Consider the following 25042-nt stretch of genomic DNA (forward strand, 5'->3'; position numbering starts at 1 on the left):
TTTGAGAGCAAAAAACAAAATTGGTTTATTCCGCTGCACAGACTAGACGATGTTACACAATATTTAATTGAAAAAAAAAATCGAAAAATTTAGTGCTACTATAAAACGAGAGAATGTTGTGAAAGGGAGCAAGAGACCAAAGGAGGTACAGACACTTCAAGAGTTGAAAGAAATTCTTTTGTTTTCAGCAACGACTCAACTTGTTCGCGAGGGCAACAACACCGCCGACTCGGATGTTCAGAATGGTGCAGCGATTCTCTTCAACTGCTGTACTGGCTTGTACTAGTCTTGTTCAGGTAAACACCCGGCACCAAAATAGCATGTGGAGGAACAAACAACTCTGGTAATAATGCAGCACACACCAGCCACAAAAATTGCACTCAACAAACAACGCTGACTCTTTTTAAGTTCGCAGAAGACAAAAGAAAAAAGAAGGCACAGACAATGCAGACAGCCTCATCGTTCTGTTCCTTTTTCCAGACGCTTCCCTGTCTTCTGACCATGCCTTTCCTCGCATACTGCATCCCTGTTCAGAAATCCAAATTTTGAGGAACCATTGTCCTCCGGAACACTCAGTAGGTGGCTCTGTAACATGAGACATGACTCCGACTACACGTATGCCTCTTTCACGTTTCTTGCAGAAGGCTGCGAACTTTTTCACTTCGTTTTTTTTCTTTTGCTTTAATATCCTAACTGGCATAGCTGAGGCACATCTAAGGCCTAGCTCCCTGAAAACAACTGCTGGTCCCTAGCTACGCAAGTTGTATGCAGGCCCTAGACAAATAAATGGAACACATGCCACCGTTTTTAAGAGTAGTTGTGCACACCCCCAAGAGCGCTGCTTGGGTTTCCCTGCACAGAACAATGCTTTGCGACAGGAGCCAGACGAAATGCCACCTTCACCCTTCCGACTCAAGCTGCCCCCTTCCACCCATTCCGTGATAGGAAAACGTGAGGAACAAGCGTGTCCCCGAAGTTCTGCGTTCGCTCTGTGGGGGCAGATCGGAGAGGGGATGACGGCGAATGGTCTGCAATCTGGTTCTTTGCAAAAAAGAAAGGAAGAAAACAACCGTGCCCCCATTTTATGGGCTAAACAGTCCTAGCTGAAGCCAGGGGTAACGGCCATCCCCAGACGGCTGGCCACTCGTCCCTGGGCGGCGGCAGCGTCTCGCAATGACAGTAGGTGAGCCAACTCGGCTTCGGTCTGGGCGAGCATGATGGCCTTATCGAACATCTCCAGGCCTTCCTTCAGGAATCCCCTGCAGTCATGCAACAGCGTGGTTATTTATACATTACTACAGGTCAGTGACCAATGTCCAAGCAAAATTATACTTGGAAATGAGCAACCCAGAGCAGAGTTTCAGATACATAGCAGCACATGCAAGAAGCAACAAGGAGTGCATTAGAGAGTTTGAGACAATAGCATACAAAACTGGTTTAGTGTTCCCAAACTACACACCCACGTTCTTTCACACAATGAATAGCGAACAATTGAACAATCCAATCTGCGAATTGAATATCTACTCTATTTAGCTTTTTGAATATGCGGTAAATTTGGCGAAAGACTTGTGGTCTGGTGTCGACATAATTTTCATTTTGGTCCATCAGACCAATCAAAACAGCTCATTTGCAACAGAGAGAGAACAATTAAAACGGTCAAGCATGTGGAAAGGGTGATGGCTGTTAAGTTTGGGAGCATGTATGAAGAGAACACACGCAGGTTTTATCGAGATCTCTCGACGATCAATTCCTCAGATATGGAGGAGTCGGAAAAATGCTCACATGGACGGGCAGTCCAACATAACTAATTTCAAGACAAAATTTACAGGATTTTGGTACAGATCCACATAAAATTTCTTAATGGTCAATGGTGTTCCGCATTCACACAAGCCCAATTCGAGTCGCAGCGCCTTCACAATGAAATGAATGAATGAAATAATAAAAATTGATTGATTGATTGAAGGTGCATTGTAACACTGACTGCTTGATGCCGGAAGTTGAGGCTGTTTTGTGCCGACGGGAACTAGCTCAGAGCTTCCTGCTTACACATGAGCTTACCTTGTTCCGTCACACAGAAATAAGTGCAAAAAAAAATCAATGGCAGGAACAGTCGTGGTGGTTGCCGACGGCTTTGCGGACCTGAACTACACCACAATGGCAATCAGACTAACTTGCGCGCTGAACTGAGACCCGGTTACCGACGAGCCGTTAGCACAAGCGTAACAATGGCAAGCTTCCCATGACAATGTGCCACATGGCACCACGCTGGCTAGTGGCTAATTCCCCACACATGCAATGCCGGCCATTAGGCCTAATTGGTGCACCTTCTTCAGATGTTGGTGACCGAAGTTATGGTCTGGTGAGAAGTTGACACGTGTCAGCACTTGGAAAGCCGGGGAGCCACGTTGCCAATGAAGGAGAGAAAGCGGCTGACAGATTGAACGGCAACTATTTACTTTGTTTGTACCACCATCGTTGTGACCTTGCAAGTAAGCATGCCATCATAGTAATAGAAATTTCTGTTGCCATTATTTCTTTGTGTTTTTATTCTTATTTAGTTATTGGCAATGCTGTAGAAAGCCTGAGTAATTGAGTGAAACTACGTACAAATCACAGATGCCTCCATGAGTATAGAACTAACAGAGGTATTCCGGATGTTGCGATTCACGAGCTAACTTGATTACCCAGAAAGGTTCTTCTTGTGCAACTGCCGCTGGCGTTCAACCTTCAGCACCTTATCTCATGCTTCCCACCATCGCAGTTTTGCCGTGGCACCTTATTCTGGACATGAACCAATACGTTCTTGTGGCTTCAATGGTCCATTGACAACAGCTTTGAAAGTACACAAAGGGCGTGAAAACGACACGAGACCAGTGTGCATTTGCATGGGCTGCGTAATGAAGAAAAAATAATTATATCAACATTCTACTCCAAGTTGGCTATGCTTGTGGAGGCAGTCCTTCTTGGTGACACAGGGACATAGGGACTTTGCGAAAACTTGCCGTAGCCCTCTTTTTCATAATTTTTGGCTGATAGCAGAACAAATCGAACCCAATGGGAAGGTATTGGTTGCACTTCATCGTCGGCACAGACTGCAGGGGTGAGACTGCCCAAAGTCATTTTGGAGCAATTTTTGGAGCAAGTGAAATTGCATTTTGGAGCAGCCTGGAGCAGAATAAATTTTATTTTGGAGTAATTTGGAGCAGACAAAATTTCATTTTGAAGCAGTTTGGCACAGGCCAATCTGAATTTTGGTGCAACAATGGAATAAGAAATATGGCAGTGCTCTTCGAAACCACAATGAAACAGAATAAACCAACATGAGCACTGTACTGCAACAGCCTTAAGCCACGTCTTAAGCTGGATTTTTGAAGCAGATTACGCCGGTACTGAAACTGTCTAGCGCAGGCAAATTTTGGTTATAGTGCCTGCAGAGTTTTAATTAGTGATGGCAATCACAAAAACATGCGTTCTGTGCAACAGTGAGTCCGACATTTCAAAAAGTAGCTCAACGCATTTTTTATCAACAAAATTTCCTTCCATGCCTCGAAGTGTGGGTGAAGTGCCTGGAAATGCACTTCAGTAACAGACCATATGGAGAAGCCCGAGTTATGAACCAGTGTGGTTTGTTATTGCGATAGAGAGAAAAAGCCACTTGGAGCACTGAGCGGACGTTTTGTTGATAAAACATTTTGCAAGTACCTGTATAAGAACTGAGCAGTAATCAGTACTGGTGTACTACTTCAGTCTTTACTTAAATTAGAGTCGACCATTCTGTACATGTCCATTACCAGGTAAACTGACAGCTGACAACACTTCTATTAAACTTTTATTTTTGTGAAACTTTTATTATTTTATTATTAGTAGTAAACTTCTGGGCAGATGCCAGCTGCTGGTTTTATTGCACAAAATTTGCAAGCATTTGTTTGTACTGTATTTTCTGATGCATTCTATTCGAAAGCTACTTTCAGTATTTGCACACCCATACTTTGATAGGTGTTAACCGGTCCATCAATGTGTTTTGCCACAGAAACTGGAGGATGCGTTTCTTGAAACTGGTGTTAAGTACACGACTTCTGTTATAAGGATCTGACTATCCTCACTGCTAGGCTTAATTTCACAAATGGGACATGTGCCCAGATGTGAGTAACCAGAATGTTAGCGAGGAATAATGATCTAACACCACACTGCAATTTGTTGTGCAAGCAAGGCCTGCCTCTTGAAGCAATCCAGATAATGTGACAGAGTTGTGCAATCTGCCACAGAATATTTCTAACAAGCCTGTTTTGAATTAAAAAAAAAAGATCCCCTGATACAGAACTTTTGGCATAAATAGTCTGGCCGATGACTTACGGGTTTCAACCAATTGTCCACCCTTGGTCAGCAGACGACACACACACACTCACCTCTGGACTTGAACGGAACCGAGGGTCTCGTAGGCAAATTGACATTTGTCATCCATTTTGATTGCCTTGTTCATGAATTCGGCTGCCTTCTCAAAATCTTGCTTCCACTGCAGCTGTAGTATGCTGAAATATAATGATAAGCTATACTCTCCTATTATTTGTAACACATCTTATGCTACAGTTGAACCCACTTGTAACAGCACTGGTTTTAACAATGTGTTGGATATAACAATGAGCAGCCGATGCACTGTATACCAGCTTTTGTACTTATGTTTTATGCACGTGCGTGGCGGCTTGCATCTTTTTTATTTTTTTTTTCAAAAAATTTTGCTTTCTTCTTTCTTTCAGCACACATCCAGAGGCAAATTTAATTGTTATAACCAATAACGTGGCATAGGAGCATTATAGTAAGTGGCTTATTTTTGCCATAGAACACACAAACGTTTGTGGTGGGGCAGCTGCTCATTGTTGCATCCGGGTACTGTTAAAAGTAAAGCTACAGAACGGTTCAACTGCACGTCTTTCTAATCAAACTGCACTTTCTTTCTAGTCAAAATACGTGGCCGACAGCACTCCTGATACTATGGCACAGATAGCGAGCTAGGCACGGTGCCAGAAATGGCAGCGGCCAATTACGCCAATGCACTCGGCGCCGAGTCGCACAAAATCTCATGAAAGTGACAGCAGCCCCAAAAGTTACTGGCCGAGAATACCACACTAGATGGTAGTCAAGCACAACACAAACAGCAACCTTTGCAAAGAAAGTATGCTTCGTCACTGTTTTGTGACGGCGATGACTGCGTCAGACGGCTCTGACGCTCGGCTGCTGCCAACGGAGCCAACGTGGTTTTAATTTTGTATCCGATCGTAGCATGCGGGCTATTTTCGGGCCCATTTTTCTCAGAAAGAAGGTGCCACATGCTGCATACGGACAAAGCTTCTGTAATTGTGGTGCACTACAGCACGCTGCATGGGGCCACCACACAATACACAGCAACGATAGCATTATTCCAAGATAATAACCCTGTTAATTCATCAAGACAGCATCTCCAGAAATGTTACACTGTTCTGTCCCAACGATTCTCAATGCCTGGCCAAGCTTCAGCTGATGGACGTACTTACCCAAGGTGTACAGGAACGTTTGGGTCTGAGGGATCTGCCGCTGCGGCCTTCATAAAGTTCTCTTCGGCTTTCTCAAACTCCTTTTTCTCTGAAAGTATCTGTAAATACAGTGTGCAATACAGTTGTTAGACATCATGACGAAAGTTTCAGAAGTGAGGTGTCTCGACTATTACGGACTTCAAATAAAACGGACGTTTTTGCCGAATTGTCAGGGCCCATTGTAACAAGAGTCAACTGTGTCTCCGAAATTTACTGGACGAGAATACCGTCATACAGTGCAGTAGAGCACAATGTGAACAAACAGCAACCTTTGCAAAAACGCCCTCTGTTGCCATAATGCGCCGGCAATTTCTTTTACATTTTTCGGAACAAGGTGTACGTTAGATTCTGGCAAATACAGTATGTTTTTGGCAACATTGCAGATGCAAGAAATGCGTAAAACGTAACTTTTCAGTAGACAGAATTAATGCTCAGGAGGAATATTCATGAACGCATTACTATTCGTGCAAAGGCAGTGAACTTATTCAGCGCTCGCGCTTTCTAGCCTTCATGGTATGATGTGTGAGCACACGTGTGCAATAGAGGTGTGCAAATATCTGAAACTTTTGAATAATGAATCGAACAGTGCCATATTGAATCCGGTCTTTGAAATGAATAGTCACTACAGTGAACTCTCACATGAGTGAACTTCAAGGCACCGAAGGAAATAGTTCACTTAACTTAAAGTTCACTAAACTCACTCGGGAGCGAAATAAAACAACATGGAACAAGCACGCAGGATGTGTGTTTGCAGCGGACGCCGCGGGATCCTGTTTACAGGCAAAGCGTAGCGCAGCTCCAGCGATGCTCGCTGCAATGTTCCTTCGCCGGATCACGGCTCAGAATAAATGCACGCGGCACAAATGGCGCATCGTAAGCTCGCAGTAATATTTCCGGCATGATAGACCATCACAAACAGTTCTGGAATTCACTCTGATGAGGGGCTGAAGCACACAGCTGACGCGACCTCGCCCCGTTCGAAGCGCGGGCGGCCATCTTTTCCGTCGGCGGGGTCACTGGCCGTCTGGCTCATGACGTTTGTGCAGAGCGCGCGCCCATTGGTGGATGCTTGTGTGCCTCCGCCTCGGAGGAGTAAACGCCCCCTTTTTTCTAAAGTTGTATCCGCCTATAGACCAACATAAGACATGGCATATAGAGTCAAAAGTTTGAAGTGCAATTTATGGAGCAAAAGACATGGCATCCATAGTGTTAGAAATGTGTGAAATGGAATTTGTACCTATCAAGAAGTGCAAGGTTCATAACAGTTATAACGCTGCATTAGTGTGCACACGCGGAACCGACGAGACTGGAAAGAAAGAGATGATGACCATGCCACGACTAGCCGGTCACAAATAACACACACCACATGGTTTGTGATGTGACAGATTGCCGCTTCGCTCTGGCGGCGTTGTAAGCGTCAGCGATATTACTTTGTTCATCGCCTCCGAGATTACATGCTAGCTCGTTTTGTGCGGGCGATCTCGGAGGCCATGCCTCGTTGCCGCTCGTTTTCCGCACCGCCGCTCTGCCCCTGGGGCGCTCTAGCGCCAGCGACGTTACATTGCCGCTGGAGTGGCGGTTTGATGAGGGCGGGCATCGGTAGCGCCTGCAGTGCAGGGCGCAAAACTTCTTTAAAAATAAGCCTTGGTCCTCTGAGCGAGTTCGTTAAACAAATATTGACTGTTCCAAAATTCGTTTAAGCGAAACATTTTTGCATAGAATCTGTAAGAAAACTGCCGGGGATATTTAAAAAGTTCGTTATTCTGAAATATTCGATAAACCGACGTTCGCACAACTAAGAGTTTACTGTATTCGTAAATGCAAATAAATTTTGAATACCTTTACTATATTTCAAGAGGTCAACTGCGCCCAAATAAACAAAGTTAGAGCAAAAATATGGTAAATTTGCACCCCTTGGACACAATATAGACATAAAATATGCGAACTTCCATAGCGGAGCAGGCTGCATCACTTAGGTGGCCATACTTTATAACCTGCACAGCGATCATTCGCACTCTCTAAGAGCCCTGCGCTTGCGAAGAAACTACTTGTTTGCACCTAATGTTCTACTTGTGCTTTTAATAAACGCTAATGACATACTACTTACCGTACTTACTCGAATCTAACGCGCACTTTTTTTCCAATAAAATGGGTCCAAAAATTGCTTGCGCATTAGAATCAATTACGACCCTAAATCTGCGCTGCCATATCGCCATCGGCATTTCAAAATGGCTGCCTCGTACAAGCTTCCTCCATGAGCTGCAGTATGTGTGCTTAGGTTAGCCCACCAACAGTCTTCCTGTTTTCTGCGTTTGCTCCGTCAGCATGAACGCACCGACTACAAAGAGGCCGCAATTAAAAGGAAAGTGATCGATCATGTGTGTGGAGACAGACCGAAATGGGGCCACATCACGGGCATTCGGAGGGCCTGAAAATTGCATGCGGGACTGGCGCAAACAGAACAGCCATTCTACTCCAGTAGCTGCTGCGTATGGCGTGACTCCCTATCTTGAAATCGATCTGCTATGCATCTAGATGCTCCGTGCTGCCTTCTCGTCGCTTAGTTAGCGTTGAAGCGAGAGGCTGCACAAAGATCAATTTGCTCGCTTTTGCTACACCACTTGCTCACTCCAGCATTTTGATAAGTTTCCATGGTCACTGAGACATGTTCATGTGTGCTTGTTCACGCGTGACACCATGCTTGTTAATTTAGTAAGTGAATGTTTAAAAGTTTATACGGCTGATAATACTATCCTTACCTTTCATGTAGGTGTCAACTAATTTGCTGCCGCAATCAATGCTTCGCCTTTCGGGCGAAAGTGTGACTTTTTCTATTTATCGTAACTGAAGTGTATTGGGAGTAAATCATTGTTTTTCCAAATGAAAGAAAGTTGTACTTCTGTATGAAAGAATGAGGTGCGCAATACTGTAAAGGACTTTTCTTTTTTCAGTCATGGCAAACGGGCGTGTGTTACAATCAGGGCATGTTAGAAATGAGTAAATATGGCAATCACAGAAACTTGCTAAATTTAACAATATTTGGTTGTGGACATCATGTTATATTAATTATGATAATGGATACGCATTATTCAATTTGATTTGCTTCTGGCATTATTCAATTTGTATTTGATTCAGTCTGAAAAATCATTATTCGCATACCCCTAATGTGAAATGTTTCAGAGGTTCTATTACCATAAACATTACAAAACAATGACAGCTGCAAACACTATGTAAAGGAGGCAAATGAGCAGTAAAGTATGGCGCATTAACTCTTGGAGTGTCAATGATGTAAATATGTTGCGCAGCGAACAAGTCCCAAATGGTCGATGCTGTATATTTATGGCGCCGTCTGTATGTTTGGAAAACCAGCCAATTTTTCATCTCTTTGTTGCCCAGCAAGTGCTGCCGCCCTGTGTGGTTACAAGGAATTTTCTTTTTTGCTCCGTAATCTCTTGGTATTCATTCCATGACTTCTTTACGCTGGTGCTTCAGCAACTGCTCGCGCATTCGTGCATGCAGTGGTTAGTTTTGGTTTTGTCTCGCGGGCTCTTTCCGTTCGTTGCATCCCGAAATACTGATGTCTGTCTAATCTCTAATCTGTCAAAGGGTCACCGCCATACGTGCGCTTGTCTGTTGATCATAGGTGTGCGATTACATCTGTTCACAGGTAGGTGCTGGTAACATATACAAGCGATGCCGCCATGCCTGCGTTTTTCTCGAGATTTGGCTCGCGGAAACTGATTGCCCCTCTTGGCGACGGAACAAAGAATTACTGCAAGTTTCTAACTTCTTCAGTTTTTCTGACAGATACAACCATGAGGGTTTTCTCGCGTGCGCTCACATATACGATTTGATTACAGAATTATGATCAAACGCTATTACACTATTACGATGTATGATGACACAGCGTGTTGTTTGCTCTGGTGCAAGCGAGTCGAGCGCAGATTCCTCCAATGGAGACTACTACCCAAGTGCCAAATCAGAATAGCTGTTTCAGTATAGTATCTACTGTCTTTGTATGGGTATATATGTAAGCCTATCTGTATCTATAAATGAACAATGCATGTTTACCTACGGAGAATGTTTTTTTTTGTCACTTTATGGTCATAAAAACATTTTCAGTAATATTTCTTTTTTTTCTAAATAAGTCAGCCTGATGATTTTAAATCTGCTATAAAACATTCAACCCTGAGGGGATGCATTTGCCAAATACCGTATTTACTCGCATAATGATCGCACTTTTTTTGTCCGAAAAATTGACGCCAAATCAGGGGGTGTGATCATTACGCAAGTTAAATTTCCCGCGAAAAGAAAAAAACAAATGTTTCGTCCCGCGTTTGCTGTGGGACACCAAAACAAGAATGGCAACCGGCGGAGCAAGCCGAACGCGCCGAACGCGATTTTCTTTTTTTTCCTCGTGAATACATTACGTGCACTGAAACAGTATCTTCCGTATCAGTAATGAGTAATATCGTTAATATAGGCAAGTTTGCGGCAATAACATAGCCATGTCCACTTTGAGGGGACAGAAACAGATGGGCGCGCTTAGCTGCCAGTGACATAGAAACACATGGTCGGCATGCTGCGGAAACTGCGGCATCTGTCTTCACTACTTTCCTAATACGGCAGGTTTCCGCTAAGGGTGGGCGAATACCTTAGTTGTGTTACAAGCGTCGGCTTATGAATACGGTATACTTTTAACGTATCAGTGTAAATGTGGCTACTATCGTTGGTGGCTACTATCGTTGCCGCTCATGATTTGTTGCATGCCCACGAGTTCCGATGAGAATCGAAAGGCGCCTTTTTTGTTGTTGTTAGCATTATAAAGCATTATAAAGCCTACACATAATAAAGGCAAGTTTGGTTGCAGCTTTTTTTAGTCATAGAAGTGTGGAAAGTAATGAAATGAGGCATCTACTTAAGAATGTTTGGTGCGTGCAGACCGCTTGGTTTGTCTTGAAGCAGTTGAAGTTTGTCTTGTCGCGTAGCATTCGACAGATGGTAACGTGATCATTATTAGCTATACTTGGCACATGACATATCGCTGCGGCAAGTTTGGGGTGCGATCATTACACAAGAAATTTTAAAAAGTCGAATTTTGACGACAAAATTCAGGGGTGCGATCATTACGTGAGTGCAATCATTATGCAAGTAAATACGGTATAATTGCTCCTCAAAGGGTTAAGGAGCCTCTAGACTAGCTTTGCCAGCACAGTTAATGTCGCAACCACAGGGCACATTTTCTCAACATATTTTCAAACTGGTATAACTCGGCATCTGTTTCCCATCGTGCGCTGGTGATGCTACAAAATTCTGGTCGAGAATTTGTCCTGCATGGTTACAACTTGGAGCCGGTGCAGCCTTACACAAACGTCAGCCATGACAGCGCTGCAGGTTACTGTGCAGCACAAAACAGATGCTGCGACAGCCGATTATGCTGCAACAAAAGCATGTCAAGCATGTTTCACGCGCTGAAGCTCGGCAAAAATTTTGGCAATAATACTGTAGTTATGCATGAAACACATGTACATCAAGAGATGAATGGTGGGCTGACAATAGATGAGAAGGCACTGGAAGCAGATGACAGAGCACCGAAAACACATAGTAAATACATTCCACATGTTTGCTGTTACTAAAATGGCGAGGCCAGAGTAAGGAGGCAAGCACAGAGACAAGGAGGGCGCCCCCACCTGAGCATGAAGGAAGTAACATTCAGGGCAGTTGGGGAACGTCTCCTGGATGTCTTCGAATTGCTGGAACGCCTGTAACTGCTTGTCGAGACTATTAGTCGCTACTCCGCACCTGTACAGCACATAACAGCGCTGAGCCGCTGCTGATGGGAAGTCCGGTCGGAGTGTCACGCTCTCCTCCATATCCTGCAGCCACCGAACCCAGAAAGTCCAATTGCAAAGGCAGTTCGCAAAAGGAGCATGCATCCTGCATCTTTGTTCTAACAACTTTGAAAAAAGGTTTTGTGCGTACCACTGCTCTCTTTTTCTTTTTCAGTTCAAAGAGGAATTTGATGATGAAAATCTTTACCGACATCTCTTTTTTTAAAAAAAGGGTTTCAGTTTGACGTCTTTTTGAAAGGAGGGTCCAAGTTTTCAAAAAAGCTGGGACTCCATTGGCGAAGGCTGCCACCCGTGCTCTCTCAATGAACACTTGTTGGCTTTCGAGGTCTGAGTGGAGCTGCCTCCCACCTCTCAAGTTGTTGGCTGATTTATGGCATCTAGCATTCTATTCTTTTGGCAGACCCATACCATGTGGTAAATGTCTGCCTTCTCCCGACAAACACCTACATTCCTTGTTGCAAGATCCTGGATCTATTGCATGTCTTTGCTTGGGGGGGAGGGGGGTGGGGGGTAGACTTGTTGCTCCAGCCTACGATGCTGAAGGATGTCCACGTATGCTATTGGCAAGTTAGTTCACATAGGGACATAGGAAGGGCAGTGGAGATTCTAGGGGAGAAAAGCTCGGGCAGCCGCATGTACACACTTATTCCCCACTATACCCTGATGCACTGGTACTCAAACCAGATGCTTGATGTCAGCTTGTGCATTCGAGGTATTGAGAAGCTTAGTAGCTAAGGGCTTGATTCTACCCTCTATGCAGTTCTTCAACGTGGTTTGGGAGTCTGTTAGGATACGAATTGTGAGGCGTGATGGATCACTGCTAGAACAGCTACCTCCTCTGCAATCATCGGGTTATTGCCCTTGATGGTTGCCCTGTTGAATAGACAGTTTTAGTTTAGCGTATGCTATACCATTGCGTACGCTATAATACAGCGGGACATTACTGCACATGCGCAGAACGCTAAACAACCGATAACGTATAACATTTGCATGCTATTCCTCAGATTTAGCATCACCGTTTTTGCGTGGTTTGTTAAGTTTGCGGAAAACATGGCGGCGGTGCCAGCTGCCCGCTTCGAATTGAATTATGCGTTGCTTTTGTAAAATTTACTTCGCTCATAACAAATGACTGTGTCAACAGCTTTTGCTTAGTCTCAGGCCACTACAACGACAAGAGTCTTATCGATAACCTTGCGGACTTTTTGAGATTGCTTCTTGTTTCAAACGAGTCGAACGCTAACAAAACATTCGAGCTGTCAGCGCCACCTATCGCTACAGTCTGGAGATAGCCCCGATGACAGCATATGGCCTCTGAGATCTGAAGATATCACAGGGCAACTAAAACTGCAATACACATGCGCTGCTTAGTGTACACTATTAGCTGTGAGAATTTGGAGTGGCGCTCCCTCGTGAGTGACGTCACGGTCAGGATGCCCCTTGCTCCGGCACGCTTCGTTACTGAGTGAGCTCGTTCCCTTCATGCGTTTTTGGGGTATTGGCGGCTCGAGCCGTACTTACAGAAGAGTATTTCGGGTTATTTTTGCTTACATGCCTGAATCGCAGTTTCTTCTTCGAAACCGCGTGAGATATCGCAAGCTATGTAGCGCTGAAGGGGTCTACTGGTCTTGAAGAACATGTATGCACTGTGTCTGTCACTAAATTTTGCTTAAAAAGAATGTCTGCAAGTTCAACATGCGAAGTTATGTATGATGCTTGTTTAAGCATTTAGCATTCTCTTAGCACTTAACTATGAGAGACATCACATTTTACATGGAAGAAAAACCTTGATATTTGGTGTCAACATTATCAATCCGTGTTAGAATGACACTGCCCAGCCAAGCTTTCATCACAATTCTTATTACTCTGGTGAGTTGTTTTAGTCAAATGTTCAAATGTGGCAACTGTATTAAGGCCTAAAAGGAAGAGTTAGGCACACATTTTGTGTGAAAAAGTTTGGCACTAATTGCACCATTCTCTGAAACAGGCACCCAGAAATGCATTGGCTGTTAACACAACGGCGCACCATGTATAATATATATATATATATATACTTCCCGAATACCATAACAGCAATCATATGAAAGAAAATTTTGTGGTTAAGATCGAGAACCAATCGCCTGCAAGTGACGAAATGTGTCAGAGTGGCCCTCACTAGCTTTTATCAACGATATCGCCCATGCCTTCCGCAACAGAAGCGACCGACTGTGGTTATGGCGAGGCACGCATTGTTCGCGAAATCTAGCAGTTGACTACAACTTCGAATTGAAACCATGAAGTAGCTCTTCACAGTGCCAATTACAATACCTATAGCATACTTGAGGCACTACAGCGCAGCTTAGGCTGCCTTGAAATGGAAAATTCAAACATTCTGCCTCACCATGTCTCAATCCTGCGTTGTTTAATTATCCAAACTGAAAACCATTCGCTTCGTCAGTACATAAAAGAGGACCTCACATACCCGCTTTATAAAGAAGACACCACAAGCCTCACACGAATTCACTCGACTTTTGACCTCCACTGGGGAACAATAAATGAATGAGGCTTTGGCTCCTTGCCGGCTGCAGCGAAACGGTCCAAAAGGCATACTTCACTCAAATACTTGGCCTGAGCAGCCTGTGTCAGTTCTCCAAACAGATTCATCATGTCTGTTTCTCAAGCAAGAAGAACCAGTAAATTGCTGAAGTGAGTTGAACGTGTAGCACAGAAAGGGAATAAATATTGGTACATTCCTTTCCACGTGCTGCAAATGATCCAACGCGGCATACGGAAACATTGCGTCAAGTGTCTAATGGCGTTGACAGTGCCCGCACAGACTGCGCTGCGGAACACTGGCAAGCGGGTGCCAGGAGGCCTAATTTGTCGCCTTCCGATGTGCTCCCTAATGAAACCGAAAGTGTTCTGCTGAGACCTGTGCAGTGGTCCCAGACACCATCTCATTTGACAGTTTCACAGGTGCTCACACTGCTGTACTGACATGCGCAGAACTCGATGACGGCGAGATCATCAGGTTTCTGCTGCACCGCCGGACGATGACTCCGAGTCGGAAGATAACGCACCATGTCCTATGCTGCCGTCGTATGTGAAGCGTGTACAAGCAGTGACTGCTTTCAGCCACCTATAGTGACCGTACGACCCTCTCCAAGATTCAGGCTTATCTGATTGCATGTAAACGGAACAATGTACAACGGTGCATTCCCGATTTCTTCAAGCCTGCTGCCGAGCCTGAATAAGTGCGTGAAAATAAAGGATTTCTTTTTTTTTTTTTGCTTAATCTGCTTTTTCGGACATCTGTTTACTCGGACGTTTCTGCAGTCCCCGTGAGGTCCTAATAAACGGTCGGTGACTGTATAACTGTCTAATATTAAACACCAAATTATCGGTGAAATTTTGCCTGCAACGCCCGCTCAGCCACTGAAAGTAAAGCTCTGTGGGAAAGCCAACCTCTCAGTAGCAAGGGGCACAGGTTTGCAGACAGCGAGGGCACACTTCATCGTCTTCATTATCAGAAAATGTTCAATGTGCAGCAATCTTTGGATAAGTGCCTAAGGTAATCTTCTGCTCTATTCCGTGCAGTCCTTTCGGCTTTGTGCCCCCCCCAAAAAAAACCTGCAAACTACTGTATGCTTACTGCCACCTACTTGTAGGCCAACGAGCCTCCGACATGACATTTTGTCAGAAAGCTGCCAGGTGATGACACACATCTGGCCAAAGGCCAGAGCACAGGCTTTTGTACAATAATTACTGCAGGGAACCCTGGCAGTAGTGTCTACAGAAGCAGCAAGTGGGGTGGTTCAGCCAGCATGGCTTAGTGCAGTCCTTCTGGCTTCAAATGGCTTTGTGACTTTGTAGACTCATCAATTTAAACAAAGTACAGTTCTATAAATAATTAAATAGACAGCATTAAAATTGTCCAAGGGCAAGATTCGAACACATGGCGTCTAGTACAGAGGGCCGATATTGAAACCATTACGCCACGGGCCCATTCTTGAACAAGCGGCACAGAACACCCTTACGAATTTCTCTCAGGCAAGTGAGCACATTGAGATCCGGCCTTACCCAGACACAGTTAGAACGCAGGTGAGAGCTTGCACAGACAAGCAACACAATGGTAATGCTAGCGACCAGAGAATTGCGTCTTCAGCAACAGGGAGAAGCTGCTGAAGAGGACGTGTTGGAAAGAAGGTGAGCATGTCAGTGAGCAAATTATGCAAGAAAAAAGCACTACAGCAACATCTCTCTCATTTACCATACGCAAGATTGGTAGTAAAAATGAGTTAACTGGGGAGGTTGTCAATCCATTTTTTCTTTCTTCTGTAAATTTCCTTCTCATGATCAGGGTCACCTGTGAGTAATTGACCTAGATAAACATATTCCTGTGACTGGTCATCCTGAATTCTTGTTCCCGTGCCAGGGTATTGAACATTATCCTTGTCTTCTGCTATATTCATATTCAAACCCACACTTACACTTTCTCAGTTAAGGCCCTCAATCGTTTATTGTGGTTCGTCCCCAGTGTTGCTGAACAGGACAATGTCATCTGCAAACCGAAGGCTGCTGAGATCTTCACCATTTATCCTCACTCCTAAGCCTTCCCATACTTAACAGCTTGAATACCTCTAAGCATGCATTGAATAGCATTGGGGAGATTGTGCCTCATTGCCTGTCCCCCTTTTTTAGAGGTAGCAATGGAATCTTTGTAGATATTTCCGAATATATTCACGTATGCCTCCTGTACTACTTGATTACACAATGCCTCCATGAGTGCTGGTACATCACCTGAATGAAATGCCTTTTCATAATCTATGAAAGCCATATAGAGAGGTTGATTGCACTCCACAGATTTCTCAATTACCTAACTGAGGACATAGATGTGACCCATTGTAGAATCTCTCTTCCTGAAGCCAGCCTGGTCGCTTGGTTGATTGAAGTGTTGCCCTAATTATATTAGAAATTATCTTGATAATTATTTTATACAGTCGAACCTCGATAATTCGAACTGGAAGGGGCCCAAAAATTTGTTCGAATTAAAGGAAGGACTTCTTTTTGAAGTATTCGTGCACCCCAGCACGATGCACGAACGGTGTAAGTCGTGGAATATTTGGGGCAAGCATGCAACGAACGAGGACCACAAAACTGCCAACGCTCACTTTCCAATAACAGCAGAAAACAAACTTCAAGGAGTGGGCTAAGCTGGCACAGGCGCCGGTGCGGAGGCACACATGTGCATAGACAGTCGAGTTACGAGGGAGCTGAGAGGGAGGGCGAGGGAAACATAGTTGCGAGGAAGGGCAGGAGGGAAGCTGATTTGCTTTTCCGCCAGCTTGCTGGATAGCGCTAATTACCACTGCCACCTTATGCCACTGAAGCAGCGGAGTTGCAGAGGCCAAGACTGGGCTTTCACTGCTGCTTCACTCTGTGTGCTTGCATGTTTTTGCCTTTGTGTGCTGACAGATCAGAGCAGTGTTTATCTTCTTTGTCCTGCGTTCTTAATGTGAGTAATGTCTTATCAAAATGATGACGCTGTTGCCACTGGTCATGATCATGTTGGCGCACTCCCTTCTGTTGCGGCATCACCGCATGCTGCCATGGCGAGCCAGGAAAAATCAGCCCCGGACTGATGCCACCCGCGGCGCGCATGTTGCCGCTAGTGTGGCTGGGGCATTACGGCACGACGCAGAAGCGGCAACCTTGCCATTTGAGAAAGGATAAATTTTCCGCCACATTTTTTTTTTTTTTTTTTTTCACGGGCTGCATTGAGGGGTTTTTCCTAAGGCTTTCCTCTATAGCGGGGTCAGAGCAATGCAGGTCGGAGGCACCACTGCGTGATTTGGCGCACTGCTGAGAGCATTGTCGGAGCACAGTACGTATGTTCAAATTAACTTTCACAAGTGCTTGCACGTTTGAATCGCCAGACATTTTCACCCATTGGAATACACGTAACTTTAACGGGACCATGGCGTCAGTTCTAATAAGCTGGAAGTTTGAATTAAGCGTGTTCGAATTAATGAGATTCGACTGTTACAATACTGGAAGGAAGCTAATAGGCCTATAATTCTTCAATTTTTAATGCCCTACTTCTTATGGATTAGTATAATGACATTCTTCCATCTCTCTGGTATACTGAAGTTTTGAGGCATCGCATATAAAGGGCCGCAAGGTTTTTAAGCATATCTCCTCCATCTTTGATTAAATCTACTGTTACTCTGTCTTCTCCCGCCGCTTCTCCCTAGGACATGTCTTGCAAAGCTCTCCTAACTCTGTCACTAATTCATCGCTCAGAGTGAAACAGAAGGGGACAGGGCTGACTGCGCAAAAGAATCCAACTTGAATAAGAATGCTCTTTCCAAGAGTATAAGTACAATGGGCCAATCCTCAACGACAATGTTACGTCCATGCGATCTCACTATGCAAATATGCCAGCTCCCCACTGCAAGCCTGTTACAACATTTCAGGATAGAGCGATGACTGATCCGCTACCGCACTACGTACCCGAGCGAGATCTGGGACTTGTGGTACAGAGCAAGATCTGGGACTTGTGGAATGCGACAGGCATTACTACAATGCCTGTGCGCATCGTGGCATGCTAAATGGCACTATTCTATGCGATTATGGATGCATTACGCATACTTACTTGTAGTTATAACGAAAGCATTTTATCGTGCTGTTGAAGGTACTCTCTCCCTGGGGTATGATGTAGTACACCTCGCATTACACTGGTGCACCGTATTGTTTCGAATGCAGCACTTCAACAACAGTGACTCGGTCAGATGCCTCACACTGAAGGAAAACAGCAGAAGGGACTGGTTGCACAAGCTGCGCTGCAGAAGTCCTGCTAGGATGTGGCACGAAACGTAAGAATAAAGAAGACACTGTTCTTACAGTTCGTTTCTAAGCAACGGTCACAGCAAGCAGTACAGCACCGCTCCGTTGTGGTTGGGTGTGAGCGCAGCTTTTGCTTTGCTCATTTGTTACTTCTGCAGCGCCACCACCAATCCTGACCTTAGTGCTTGACAGCAAGTGCGACCAGTGATGGCTGGCACAGTGTCAAATGCCTCCGAGTCTATGGCCATTTGATGCTGTGTAATGAGGTACAGGTTGGCGAGAACAGACAGCTAGTGGGAATTACTCAATTTTACAAGTTAACATGAGTCAAATACACAATGCTTTAGTATACAGCTTACGATTAGTCAAATTTTTAACCACTGACAAGGTAATCTAGATGTTCCAACATGATAAAGTAACCAAACTTACTAATAAATGCTGTGCATATCATTTGAGATTTGGAGCTAGGTATTCATATTAGAAAGCTTTGAAATCCACCCATCCATACAATTTACCCTTAGAGACAGCACACAAGCAGCAGAAAACAAGGAACAGTAGGGGACAAAAGCCTTGCTTCATTCTTAAAGAGTTGCGACTTTTCCAGCAACATTGCTGGAAAACATTGCAGATTTCGCCTACTACAGCAACTTGTACCCACACCGAGCAGTTATCCCTCTTGCATCCTTTCACCATCAGAAGAATTCATTTTGCATAAAACATTACACTAATGAAAGTGTAAAACCAGTTCAGGCGTTTGTACTATACGGAAAATTTCGTGGTGTTGGCCAGGTATAGATTTGCATCCAAATAATGTGGCAAATCAGTTCTGAGCAAGTCCACAACATGGAGGAAGTTCTATAAAGAGAAAAAATGACATCCACCCAAGAATAGCATGAATGGCAGCATACATGGTAGAGCCAATACCTTGAATATGTGTTGTACCCAGGTTCAACCCTCTGACCATGACAAACTGCGAAGCTTTCTTTTCAAGAAAACCAGGCAGGCTTCCTTTGTAGCTTCCTGCTGCTCGAAGGCGGATGACATTTTTTTCTCACTCGTCTAAGCGACCTACCACACTGGCAACAAGTGATTTTCCAGAAACCAACAACGTGCCTTGAGCGTGTCCTCTAGCCTGTCCAGAAGCAGCAAGACCTGGCCCCTGTGCAGAAAGACGTCAGCATTCCTTGGGTCCAAGCTGGCAGCCTGCTCGAAGTCCTCAAGTGCTTCCTCCAATTTCTCAGCATGCACCTTCAGAGTGCCAAGCTTGATGAGAGCGTTCACTCGAACCTGCGGCAGAAATGTAGGACGGCAGGACTCGACTTGAATTAACAATATACAAAGGTAGCCCTTTGTCTCCTCGTGATTCCATTTTAAATCACAGGAGTTTACAGATTTGCGGTGTGAGTTCTTTATGCAGAGTCGGAGAGCCATGAACTACATGGTTCACATTTTTTCAACTTACAAATTGCTAGCTTTTATGCATAATTACGGACCATAAATTAAAGTTATGTTTATACAATCGGCAGATTTTACCTGTGTCTCTTAAATGCAGAAACATATTGTTCCAATCTGCCCAGAAGTTGCATAATAATGTGTGGATATTCACACTACACATGTACAGACGAACCCGTTTATAACGAACTCGATAGTTTTGCAAAAGTAGCGCACCCAGCTCGGTCGCACTTCCGATACTTCGGAACTGGGCATAAGCCCTTCTTTTACAGCGACTGGGTATGAAGAGTTCGGTGTAACAGTAGACCGCTTTTGAAAATCTTCAATATGTCTGGATGCAATTTCAAGAGGCAGGGTCGTGAAATTCTAAGTTTCATGAAATGTGGCCCTTATAACCAACAGATAGTTATATCTGGGATAGTTATTATATATAAATCGAGAAGTGGGAGTTGTAAACCGAAATAAAGCTTCTTATTAATGCCATCCAAGCCTTGAATGAGCCTGGTTCGTCTCAGTGCTCTGTCATGCTTCTGGTAAAAGGTAGCACAAGTGCAAGCAGGAGTGAGTTTATTCTGTCGGAGGAAGCGGAACAAGGCAGCACGTGGCATAATTTTCATTATGCATCACTATTAGTGCAGATGACGAGATGTAACCAAGACAAAAGGCATGACACTGAACCTTGTGCGAATTGATGGCACCATCTAATTAAGATGCCCACAGTTATGCTCTCATGCACAACAAGCTTTAAATATGGCTATTGGACCTTTCAGAGAGATATATGGAATGAAGCTCCCGTACAGCCCATACAATGTGCCACATGCAGATAATTATTTTTAGATTATATTTCGAGCATTTGCAGCTAGATGCAAGATTAATTTTATCCATTGTGAGAATAAATGCATTGGCCACAAGAATTGCATTTTGATGGCACTGTTGTATTTGTCCCTTTTTCGCCCAGCTTTTCCTCTAGAGTTATGATTCTACCTCTAAGATTGTTGGCAAAGTTAGAAGTGTGCTTGCTCGTTCGGGGCGATGGGAATTGCAGAAGAGCAGCTCAGTTCCTTCAGTTGCCAATTCTCTCTCAGCAACAAACTTACCTCTTCCAGAGGGACAATTCATAGCAATCTACATTTTTGTAACGATCTAGGTTCTAGAAGTTCAGTGTCTGGAATGGGAGACTGGAACTACTGTGTTTGCCCTGAGCTTCCCTCCAATGTCTGGTTCAGGTGCTTAAAGCATCACCTAGTAAATGGGTGGAAGCATGATTGCAAATAGTTTATTAAAGCGGCAGTGCAAACCACACAGGCAACGCGAATAAGGACCACGAAACATGTAGTCTTTCTCTTTGTTGCACGTGAGGCTTGAGCTGCCGTTCTAATGTGCATTTCATCCAATTGACCCAAGCATCAGACTAGGCACGAATTGTTTCTTTGATTGTAGGCCCACCTTGAGAGGGGCAGTATCCATTTGGAGTACCCGGTTGAGGTCGTCGACTGTAGCCTGTGACAGCCCTTGCAGCATGTACAGCGTACCTCGCAGCAGAAGTGCTTCGGCCAGCGCCTCTCCGTTGTTTTCGATCTCCTTCGTGCAATGTGCAATGACGTCTTCATACTTCTCGTTGGCTAGGCACTCCACAGCCTGTGCGTACGCACCCCTGCGAGGCACAAGCTTTCTGGATCAGCGCTAGCGAGGGGGCACGGAAAATGTCCGTTTTTTTTATTGTAGAACTGTTATGCACTTGAAGAAGTACAAAATAAGTAGCACAACAAGGTGTGCTAGTGGAAGGCTGTAGAATGAGTTTGACCACTAAAATAAGTAGTTTTTTTTTTCATTTTGGCCCCATCAAAATGTAGCCGACGTGGCTGGTATCGAACCTCCAACCTAGAGCTCAGAATATAAAGCCACAACCACTGGGCTACCACAGCGAATAATGACTAAATCCCTCGCCACACCTGCCGCAAATGAGAGGATTGCCACCAGTTAAAATCTCCAAATGTGCTACACACGTACCCTCTGCTTGTAGTCTGCCCAGAGAGATTTATTTTGACATTTTCTCAGACATCCATTTATTTAACTGTGGTTTGATGACATGGAGTTTCGACATTCAAGTATCCAACTTCTGCCGCCAGTACTAGTCCCTTAATTTCTTACACGGGTCAGGTTTAAAGCCTGTGAACTGAGCTGATATGTTGACTGACTTTTGCAGTTCCAATGTTACAAATCAACAGGGCTTAGACCGCATAGAGAAGGGCTCAGGATTAATTTTAGCCATTCTGAGTTCCTTAATGAGCTGAGCACCCGACTGGTACACAGACGCTTTCGCTTCCCACTGCTATCAGCAGGAAGCCATGATGGGTGGCAGTCGGAACCTGCGACATCAAGCTCAGCGGTGAAACACCACAGCCAAAAAGCAAAACTCACTCACCCAGGACTATCACTTTTAGGATACGGCTTGCCTTTACGAAATGCCTGCACAGCCTTAATAACTGGGTCTTCACAGAAGGACACAAAGTAATTTCGAATAAAGTGCTTCGATGGCATCACCGGCTTTCGGGCCTGCAGAAAAAGAAAAAAAAGAACAGTCTAGGTTAATTTACGAGGAGCCGCTTCACAATTTCTGAAGTTTGACAGAAAGCCATTACAGTTACGGGTAATTTGTTTAATATTAACTGATGTGCACAAGAAACCTTTAATTAAACATGTAGTACAACTTGGCAACATTGCATCTGGAATACAGAAAAATTCAGGAACTAAAGTTCACTGTAAGCCTGACAAAGTGTAAATGCTATGTAGTGTCAAGCTTATCAGGGATTCACACTTGAGATCCAAATTGTGGGTTTAATGCCCCAAAGCTGCATAGCAGGTTATGAGGAGGGCTTTGGATTAATTATGACCACCTGTGGTTCTTGAAGTACCAACTGCAATCAAATATGGGCAGCAAAAACGAACCCAGTTTTAAATAGTGTATAGAGCGGGCACTGCGCCAAAATCAGGTTTGAAATATGTCTGGATGTGTCATGAAAAGTTAGAAAGAACATGTTTCTAACACCAAACTAAAAAAAAAAAAAGCCACCTAAACGCTTGCTGGAAGGGATTCAGAACCAAAAGCGGTAAGACTGATGAGAAAAATTTGCGACAAATCAGTTCAACAGATTTTGCTAAATGGGAGGAGGAGTCAGTGATTTCTACATGATTACAATTAAGACCAACCTTATCACATTGTCTACCCTAGAACAAGTGTTGTGACACTTCAAAGTTGACTTTCAGAAGTGTTGATCTGGAAGTCCTTTCCTAAGTCTTGCAGCTCTTTCATGAACCATGCAGAAATAATTGACATGCCATTTAGCAAAGTCTGAGGAACTGACTGTGGGCTAATTCTCCCAGAAGATCAAGTAAGAAACATAGCAAAACATTAGAACCAAATGAGATAAACAAAAATGGACCTCAATTTAGAAATAGGCACACAAAGCTGCTGGCACCTTAACTCAAAGAACAAAAATTAAAAAATTTTCAATGCAAGTCCCTCTTGCTTCCCCTCCACACAAGAGGGACCCCAACTGAAACTCCGAAAATATGTTATATACTAGCAGACGTCCACCAGTCTGCAATGAACACACATCTGCAAGAATTTTTTGAAACGATGCTGTCGTAGCAATGTCACAGGTGCCTTGTTTCTTGCCCAATGACTAATCAACAGCTATTAGCTTGGGGACGTCACATGCATGACTAAGCTGGCATCACCACATGCGAAGGAGGGACTGGAAAGCTCTGGAGAGGTCTTGCGTTAAACTTTGCTTGGCATACTGCAGCATACGGACATGCATTGGAAAGTTACCTTGATGAGTTCCTTTGCACGTGCTTTGCCTATCTTCTTCAGCACCCTGTCGGTCACAAGCAATGAGTTCTGGTTTTGGAATCCCTCGAGTATGCATACAGCTGTTATGTCTGCGGGAAATCAGAAGACAACCTCAGCACTAGTGAGCACAAAGTTCTCTTTACAACTTGCAAAGTTAATTATACACCAAGTCTGTATGCGACAATCAGGTTTAACGACAAATCACATTTTATAATTTAAGTTTCTCATTAACACAAGAATTCTTTGCAAACATTCAATGACTGTTGACAGGCTGCAACTTTATGGCAAACAACAGATGTTCACATTTCTGTCCTTGCTGGAGCCTTACAGGAAATGTAAGCTTTTGTTTCACCTCGCCAGCTACTTTCTAGCTGATAAAACAGGTTTCACGAGTCAACAGTGTCCCAAGCATTACTTTATCTTTATTTTGCTGCTTTGTCTCGTTTTTCACAGAGGGGGGTGGGGGTGACGCTCACCTTCCAGGCACTTCTCCAATTCATCGACGACCTCGTAAGCCTTCGCCCTCCTGTGAAGTGCCTTGACGTACTGAAAGTTCAGGTCTATCGCCTTGGTGCAGTCGGCGATAACCGCGGTGTAGTTTTTCTGCGCAGATTAGGCACATCATTCAAGCCACGGAGGATAACAGGACAGGTGAATCGGCCAACAAAAACGAGCGCTGGCTTACCAAGTTCTCGTAGGCGGCAGCGCGATTTTGGTAGAAGGTAGCCAACTCATTTTTGTTCTGCGGCGGGCACAGCGCGATGGCCTCCGTGTAGCACTCGATAGCTTTATCAAACTTGCCTTCCTTGAAGTACTTGTTGCCCTGGTTTTTGAAAGCCTTAGCCCTCTCGAAGGGATCCTGCGTAAACAAAAGCAAGGCTGGCAGTTAAATTGGTGGTGAGCAGTGAGAACCGAGTTTAAAGATCACGTTTTCTTTGCGAAATTATTACGCGTGGTGCAACCACGAATAAAAAACGCGACAATGTTGCAGGCCGTCAACTCGGGCGTCCCGCCCATTTCCAGCTCCCAGATGCAAGTCGCGGTTCCGCATCGAAGCACCGACACGTGTTGGGCTCTGGGCAACGTGCCCGCGGGTGTCCGGAGACGTGTTTCGGCATCGGTCGCTCACCTTGGCGTCGGCTGCACCGCGCGAGTGGTTGGTTTGAGATTTGTCCGCGGACTTGGACCCCTTTGTTTCTCCGGCGCTGGAGCCGGGCGGCTTCGACCTGCCGCGGCTTTTTCTGTAGTACCAGTACGCCAAGCCGGCGGCGACTGGCGTGGCGAAAATGAGCGCATACTGCCACTTGGATAGCCCAGCTTCGGAAGCCGCTTCGCCGCCGGCGCTGCCGGCCATCCCGCTGGGAGCCATGTTGGTTTGGAATGGTCCTATGCGGGGTTGCCAAGCGATGACAAAACTCCCGCTGAATGAGCCCAAACGTGAATGTGACTCGCTGAAAGACCGTCTATTTTATGTCGCTGATGTATATCTTGAG

The 25042-nt window shown here is 44.7% G+C and overlaps 1 protein-coding gene across 1 annotated transcript; it reads right to left on the bottom strand.

The window, feature by feature from the left end:
• On the bottom strand, positions 1-25042 carry Tom70 (translocase of outer membrane 70). The gene is made up of 11 exons (XM_065443761.2): positions 24679-25042; positions 24235-24408; positions 24026-24152; positions 23529-23638; positions 22119-22249; positions 21140-21347; positions 19355-19528; positions 11258-11443; positions 5529-5626; positions 4407-4529; positions 1-1259 (listed from the first exon to the last, which is right to left on the bottom strand). The coding sequence occupies exons 1-11, from the start codon at positions 24916-24918 to the stop codon at positions 1100-1102; spliced, it is 1731 nt and encodes a 576-aa protein (XP_065299833.2). The 5' UTR covers positions 24919-25042; the 3' UTR covers positions 1-1099.

The sequence above is a fragment of the Dermacentor albipictus genome, chromosome 4 (assembly GCF_038994185.2).
Source record: "Dermacentor albipictus isolate Rhodes 1998 colony chromosome 4, USDA_Dalb.pri_finalv2, whole genome shotgun sequence".
Classification (NCBI taxonomy): domain Eukaryota; kingdom Metazoa; phylum Arthropoda; class Arachnida; order Ixodida; family Ixodidae; genus Dermacentor; species Dermacentor albipictus.